General features: G+C 34.9%; 1 protein-coding gene across 2 annotated transcripts; it reads right to left on the bottom strand.

The window, feature by feature from the left end:
* Nucleotides 1-4542: 4542 nt before the first annotated feature.
* Nucleotides 4543-7871, bottom strand: LOC136221772 (ASI1-immunoprecipitated protein 1). Of its 2 annotated transcripts, none has more exons than XM_066009202.1 (3): nt 7714-7871; nt 5466-5931; nt 4543-4931 (listed from the first exon to the last, which is right to left on the bottom strand). In XM_066009202.1, the coding sequence occupies exons 2-3, from the start codon at nt 5913-5915 to the stop codon at nt 4776-4778; spliced, it is 606 nt and encodes a 201-aa protein (XP_065865274.1). In that variant the 5' UTR covers nt 5916-5931; nt 7714-7871; the 3' UTR covers nt 4543-4775. The 2 variants fall into 2 exon arrangements, with proteins under 2 accessions (XP_065865274.1, XP_065865275.1); XM_066009203.1 differs by having other exon boundaries at nt 5466-5927; nt 7714-7869.
* Between the last annotated feature and the right edge of the window lie 485 nt (nt 7872-8356).

Genomic DNA, 8356 nt, shown 5'->3' with positions numbered 1-8356 from the left:
ACATGCACAGTTGAAACAGTGGTTGAATTCATCTACTGGTGCACTCGATATAGTGTGGGCGAAGGTGCACAAGGACATTGAGGCTCAGATTGAGGCAATCAAGTAAGACATTTATTCTGTTATTTGCTTTAATCTTTTAAAGTGTAATACATTAGTTTTGTAATCCTTTACGGTATATAATCAGATACTCACTCGAGGACTCGAGAAGAAGATCTGCGGTGGCTCACCGTGGAGCACCTTTCAAGTATCTCGACTTACACGTTTCACATTACTGCTTGCGTGTACTAAATGCTGAGCTCAAGCGTATGCACAGATTGAGTATGGATGTGGTAAGTGAATGCGGATGCGTGTTGCCCATGACTCATGGCATTCCGTGTGCATGTGAGCTTAAAACGTATATTGACATGGACACATCGGTCCGTGCTGGCCGAATCCATCCTTTTTGGAGATCTCTTGCGTTTGAAGGTTTGAGTGACATACCAGTTAGTGCTCCCGTATATGCTGACGGGTCTGAGGATCACTGGTTTTTTCACTCTCTTGTGGAAAAGGTTGAAAAATTAGATCCTTCAATGGTGCGTAGCATATCGATGATGATTCATGATCAGATAAACCCGGAACAAAGTGGCTTCAAAGAACCTAAGGTCAAAGACACTGTTAGGGGTAGACCAAAGGGGAATTCATCAACGAAACGAAATCCGAGTGCATGGGAGTACAGTCAGGCACCACGATGTCGAGCACGGTCCTCACGTTCGAGGAGTAGTCGTAGTCGAGGTCGTTCCTCATCCTCATCTGTGCATAACAACGAGATGTCGGGTATATTTTATTTTATTAATATATATTTTATTTTACTACATCACAGTTAGGATGTTGCACTATACTGCCGATGCGTTCGGACGATGGAAGACCACCAGAGCGAGAGATTGTGATTTGTCATTTGGGGAGTTATCATCACTACATACGTCTTTATTTACATCCTATATTTTCAGTGGCTCCCATTTCCACCCAATGGCGTATATTTCATCATCCGAGTGTTCGTCACTTGGACAATCTATACGCTGAAAGGAGAGAGGCTTGGACTAGATTATATTAGTTTTATATGTTGTAATTAATAATATTTATTCATTAACTTATATTATTGTTACTGATTTTAGTTAAAATTGTATGGTATTTTTAGGTTTTAAGTACAATTATGTAGTTACGGGTTTAACGGCCAATTTACGGGTTTAAAAAGCTATTTTTTTTGCCAATCCGACACGCGGGCGTGTGGATATCACGCCTCACCGCGTGGTCGGGCGTGATAGCCACACGCCTCACCGCGTGGTCGGACGTGATGCTCACACGCCCGCCCTTGCGGTGAGGCGTGTGGCTATCACGTCCGACCACGCGGTGAGGCGTATGGCTATCACGCCCGACCACGCGGTGAGGCGTGGTATCCACACGCCCGCGTGTCGGATTGGCAAAAAAAATAGCTTTTTCCTCCCCAAAACCCATGAAAGGGCATTTTCGTCCTTTCATGGGGCTAGGGGTGGGAATTTGGGGCTGGGTTTAACAACACCCTTATATATTTATACTCATTACAACACTTGTTATCAAACTACATATTTTTAAAGTTAACTTTTCGGAAATACCTTTAACTTACGGGGCGTTTGGTATTCTATTGGGATAGGGATAAGGATAAATGTTGGGATAGGGATAAAGATAAATAGTTGGGATAAGGATAAAAATATGATAGTCGATAATTATTATTCAATGTTTGGTATGTGGGATAGGGATATGGATAAAATAATACATTTTACTATTTTAACCTTATTTAAACTACATAACATTAATTTGAGGGATAAGATGAACTTTTCCATCCTATTAAAATCGCAGGAGCTTATCCCACCTCCTTATACCACCCCCCTCCTGGGTATAGGATTTGAGGGATAAGACTCATATCCCTCTCTTATCTTTCTAACTTATCTCTAAAACAAACATGGGATAAGTCGTCTCAATTTTTTTTATCTCCATCCCTGTGCTTTTATCCCCTCTAACAAACACCCCGTTAATATCAACTCATTGTATGCTGGGGAACATAATTTGTGTGAACAACTGCACTGCGGTGTTGGATGGATATTTGTATAAAATTCAATGGCAATGTCGGAAAGAATGTAAGTTTTAATATGAATTCGCAACACGTTTAAGGTATAGGGTTTACGAGTTTAGGGTTTAGTTTTTCTAGTGTATAATAAGAGCTTGCTGATTAAGTAAGGACACGCGTCGTGTGAGAAAGTCACATACCGTATCAGAAAAATTTAGGAGCTTCATTTTCTGGCCACACGTCGTGTGGCTACTTGACACGTCTTGTGAGCCTCTTATTTTCACACATCTTGTTATCTCTTTTCTTAGACGTGTTGCATTTTGGTTCGACTTCTTTTACTATCCGTCACCTCACATTTATTTAACTGGATGCCCTCATCAAAGGGTCTAAGGTTTATAAAATTTGTAGTTAAAGGATCTGTGAGTAGATTTTTCGGTTAAGCAATACTTATGGATTAGTTAATTGCAAAGTCATACCTTATGGATTATTTTCTACAAAGCCCGGATCTATAATGACCTTTTAAGTTCGAACTAGACCTGTTTATGAGCTCTTTGGTCCGACCAGCCCATTTAAACCCTACTCTCATGAATTGGACTTAACCATGTACATATTCGAAAATTGGACCGTCTGAACCCGCTAAAGCCAACATATAGAATGGATTGAGCTTGAAATCTATATTAAAAGCTCAAACTCAACCCGCTCCGCCTTTATATATATACCTTTTATATATGTTTTTATTATCTCTAATTGATTTTTATTACTTTATTAAATATATTTTTATTGCATAAACTTATCTTTATTGTGTTTTATTGAATTAATTAACTAAACTTTCAATTTCTTATATTTTTATTGTTCACATTTATAATCTAATATAAGTTTTAATTAATTTTTTAATATAAATATATAATTGGACGGGCTGGATTGGGTTTGTGAATCAGCTTTCTTAATTATCTTGGTCCAACTAGACCCACCGTCCAATATAAATATAAGTGAACTGAGTTGGACTTGAACAAAGTAGTTTAGTGTAAAACCTAGTTAGACCCGACCAGAACCAGTCCAATCCATAAACAAGTCTAATTCAAACCAACAGTCTTCTTTCTTTGTGATTGCAATTTCTGCGGTAAAAGTGAACATAGTTGTCACTAGGAGTGAGTATGGTTCGGTATAATTAGGAGACGTTTGGTTTAAATGTTGGAATCGGAATCATAATGTTACGGAATAGAAATCGGAATAAATATTTATTTATTTTGTTTGGTTTAATCCGGATCGGAATCTAACTATCAGAAACGTTTGGTTCAAATTTCGAAATTAAAATTTATTAGATAATAATAATAATAATAATATATTTAATAGATAAAAATTTAGAAATACCATCTAAATAGAAACCAAAAATAAAAGTTATGGTAATCATATACACCATTAAAAATTCCTATTATAAAAAGTTAATTAAAAATATATTATTAATATCAGCTAACATTAACATAGGTAGGTGTTCAAAAAAACACATTAACATAGGTAGATAAAAAGAAAAAAGAACAAAAAAAAATTAAAGAAATCTGATTGCTAAAACGTGGAAAAAAGCTTGAAAACAAACAAAATGTAAATAAATGTAGGAATTAGTTTGAATATCAGGGGGAGTGATTCCATGATTCAAATTAGAAAACCAAATATTAGAAATGAGATTATCTCATTTTCATTCCTATTTCATAGTGTGTTTTAACCCAAACAAATATCCGCTTCGAGGATTTGAAAATGTCTGTCCTAAAAAAAAAAGTCAAAACTTTAATCAGGTTTTGGATCTTTTTTCAGGCATCGAGTCTAGTTCCAAAATCTCAAACACATTTACTTAATAATATTAGAAATTAAAATCTCCAGAATTGTACTTAATCAAATCAATAATACAATTCAATTCGGTTTTAACGAAAAACTCAACGATTCAATTTAGTTATGGATCTTTTTATTCAGATATTGATCTGGTTCAAGAATCTCCAAAATCTACACTTAACCCTAGTTACCACATTATCGCAATTTTCCTTTTTTTCCTACTTCATTTTGTGATTGTAATACAATACAACTATTATTTTTATTACATTTATATCATGCAATTATGTAATGACTAAATGCATACATAACTAAATGCATACATATCTATTGAACAGCTCGTTCTATCGTATCGAACACTAACTTTGCCTTGAGGAGAAACCCTGTTTCCAGAGTTCAAACTACTGAATCGGTACTTCATTTCAGCATCAACTTAGAATTAGGAATCCAATCCTTTAACTTGCTCCCTTTTTCTGTTGATAATACTAGGAGTAATATTGACCATCTCCATAATTATTTCTTATTGAATCAACGATACAATTGGGCTCGAACTTAAAACGAAGAAAAAAAAATCAATGATTCAATCTGATTCTGAATCTTTCTATCCGAATATTCTATCCGATTCAAGAATCTCTAACATATTCAGTAATAATGAGGATTTAAAAATCTCTAGAATTATACCCATCTAAGTCAACATAACAATTCGATTCTGTTAAAAAAAACATCAACAGTGAAAAACTGGATAATACCAGCATTCAAAATAGAGAAAAACTGGAAACAGATGATTGAAAGAATAAATACAAAAACTAGAAGAAGCATTCAACTACAAGATGCTTACAATAAGATCTTACTATAGAAAAGCATTAAACTGAAGCTATAAATCTTCTGTAAGTCCAATTTTATAATATTCTGCCAATCTCTGAGCAGTTCTGTCACCCAAGACACCATCAATCATCTCAAACTTTTTATAATTTGCTTTCAGTGACTCCATTTGCTGTTTATGTAGCTTCTCTTCTCTGTCCACTTGTTGCTACAAGAAAAGAATCAGCATTTAGAATACCATAAGGCTCAAAAGGCGTGTTTGCATTTGGTCCAATTTAGACGGAAACTAACTCGTATGTAAGAAGAGTCGTTAGATGTTTTGATGCTAATTGTAACACAACCATTATAATAATTCACCAATCTACTTCGTTGGTGCATTTTCATATAATATTTCACACCCGAAAACCACTTGTTCTCCGCTTCTACAACTTTGGAGAACATCAATTCTTCTCCACCTGATAAGTAATCATCTAACACACGATTTAACGGGTCTCTTTATGTATTCGTTAATTTCCGTCTAACTTGGACTGGATGTGATTGATTCTCATTCGTTAGGCACCAAATGTGATTGATTGTTATACGTCAAGGGATCAATGTCACAAAATAATAGGTTATGAGGCAAATACAAACATTTTTTATGGGTCAGGGGCTAAATAATACTTTGAGCCAAGCATGGAACAACATTAACAACTAGATTAAGGAGGAAAAAACTTTAACGAAATCTCAGAATGCATAAACTTACCGTCAGCAAAAAGGAAGCTTCCCCAGCATGTTTTTTAGCAAGAAGCTTCAGTTCATTAGCCACCTGAAAATCAGGGTCAGTTGGTTCTACCCAACGACACACTATCCTTCTAGCAGGCTTCTTTGGATGATCCTCAAACATCTCAGGTTCAGCATGTCGTGCCCGCACAGGCCTTGGCATCCCACACACCATAAAAGGATATTGGGCGATCTCTGCAATGACTTTTTTCGCTATTTCAGCGCTATCCATCTCCACCAGAGCACATCGAGCCGTATTCTTAGGTTCTAAATAATTCGGAATAAACTGGATACTCTTGACAGTTCCAAACTGATCTATAGCAGTTTTCAAGACAACTTCAGTTGCAAGCGGTGTGAGGTTGTCAATATAAATAGTCCGACTTGTTTTTTCTTCAAATTTAGCATACTCTGTATGTTCATCTGTAGACTCCATTTGGTAATATACCTACCTAACAAAGGGCAAAACAAAAGTTAGCCAAATAAGCAATTATAGGTTCTCTAATCACCCTTATTTTTTCTTTTATTATATCTAGCCAAAAACTTAGGAAGATCGCATATCTCTTTGATGAAAGAATTTGCCATATTTCCATTATATCACATTCATAATCAAAAACTATATAGACAATATACTTGACAGCATAGTTATTAAAGGTGCGCCTATGGCGCATGGCGCACCAGGCGCAGGCCTTAGCGCCATGGCAGCCCCATGGCGAGGCGCAATCGCCATGGCGCGCGCCTGGTGCGCCATTTTATAGGTTTTAAACTAATTAGAAGACGAAGAGACTCTTTGAAGAGGAAGAGACAAGAGTAAGAGACAGAGTCATTAAAAGAGGAAGAAGTTTAGTAGAAAGAAAACACATCAAACAGATTCAAACAACAGAAACAAAGAAGCCAAAGGGAATTCAACTTCAACAGTTTGATGATCAATAGTTTGATGACGCCTTAGATGAGGAGTGTGATAGTGATGATGAGGAGTGATGGATTTGGAGAGTTTTGATTAGGAGTTGAACTTAGGAATTAGTATTCAACTTTAAAGTTTTCTAATATGAGGTTTATTTTGCATTTTAAAATTTATTTATGCTTAAGATATTTCCATGATTTTGTTTTATGTCAGTTTTATATTTTTAAATTTTTTATGCGCCATGGCTCCAGGACCCCTTGCGCCTTAGTGCGCCATGCGCCTTTAATAACTATGCTTGACAGCAGAAAATTGTATGATAAAGATTCAGAATCTTCACAAAGTTCACTACAAAATGAACTTCTTGCCACATGTTTTTTCTTATTTTTCATTTTTCCTGGTCTGTATCCATAATTTCATGTCCTTCCCTACAATCTATTACCAGTAGGATGTTGAACCAGACAATGCACAAACAAAAGCAGAGACTTTGTATGTCCATATTCAAATCTATTTAGCAGTTCAACCAATAATAATTCTAATATCTTAAACACTTCAAATCTAAGTATTGGCCAGGACCCAAACCCGGGTGGCTTGTGTAAGAAAAACAATTTAAATGCTACTTAAACATGTTTATAAAAGTAAAAGACATTGCAAAATGCAAATTGTATCATAAAATGTGAGTACCTAGTTGTTTTTACCCATACTAAGAAAACGAATGCCTAACAAGTGGCAAGTTAATCTAACCTATTATCAATTTCATCAAAATCCCTTAACTAAATATCATAAATTCAATTGAACCCTCAAAATATCACATTCAATTCAATGAACCCTAAAATCAAAACCCTAACGGGGCGTTTGGTATTTTATTAGGATAAGGATAAAGATAAGGATAAAGATTGGGATAAGGATAAATGGTTGGGATAGTAATAAAAATATGATAGTCGACAATTATTATTCAATGTTTGGTATGTAGGATAGGAATAGGGATAAAATAATACATTTTACTATTTTAACATTATTTAAACTACATAATACTAAATTGAGGGATAAGATGGACTTTCCATCCTATTTTAGTTTATCCCACTTCCTTATGCAACACTCTATTGGGTACAGGATTTGAGGATCGGGTGTCTCACTCTTCTATCTCCCTTCTATCTCCCAAACAAAGGATAACTTATCTTGTATTTTTTTTATCCCGATTCCATATCCTAAATCCATTCTAACAAACACCCAGTAAATATTATCAATTCAAATAGAAACCCTAACTATCACATTATCAATTTAATTTAATCAAAATCCCTAAATAATTTAAAACCTTAAATTAAAAACTTACCTCTCTATCTCTCTCCTGTCTCTTCCCCAGGCAGCGGAAACGGCAGAGGAATTTCCTGGCGGCGGCGGCGGCCGGCACGGCAGCAGCAGTTTCTTCTTCCTCGCCCGCTCTCGTTCTTTCCTTCTGGGCGTTGTTCTTGTTCACGTTCTGAAGTTAAAAGAAAAAGAAAGCATTTTTTTAGGTTAAATAATTTATTAGTCCTTTCATTTTTAACTAACACACTATTTAGTCTCCTATTTTAAAAAACACATTATAAGATCCATATCTTTTATTAATATTAACCATGTGGTCCTTCTTTTTATATTTTTTAAATTTTTAACCGATTATATCTTAGCTTTCAAGATAGCCATAGTACGATACAAAATAAACATACTACTCTGTTATTTTCTATCTGTCTATATATGTCAAACTTACAACGTAGTAAAGCTCTTTCTTATTAGATATGCAATTATCTTAGTTAGGAATTATTATTTGATTGATTTTCAATTATCACATTACCATAATTATAGCATAATTATAGTAATGTGATAATAAATAGAAGTAGAACCTTTGAGGATTTTTATTGATTAACAAGAGTATAAATACCCAAGAGTTTACAAAAAACAATCCCTATAATTATGTCTTTGATTATGGTATTATCACA

Source organism: Euphorbia lathyris, chromosome 3 (assembly GCF_963576675.1).
Source record: "Euphorbia lathyris chromosome 3, ddEupLath1.1, whole genome shotgun sequence".
Lineage (NCBI taxonomy): Eukaryota > Viridiplantae > Streptophyta > Magnoliopsida > Malpighiales > Euphorbiaceae > Euphorbia > Euphorbia lathyris.
Note: the sequence above shows the minus strand (reverse complement) of the source record. Positions and strands in the feature narration are given on the sequence as shown.

What these genes read in the sequence shown, in the direction of transcription:
- LOC136221772 (XM_066009202.1), bottom strand. Translation starts at nt 5,915, where the DNA reads ATGGAGTCTACAGATGAACATACAGAGTATGCTAAATTTGAAGAAAAA. An exon ending in AAGCTTCCTTTTTGCTGACG is followed by an intron (nt 4,932 to 5,465) that starts GTAAGTTTATGC and finishes CTTTTCTTGTAG; the next exon opens with CAACAAGTGGACAGAGAAGA.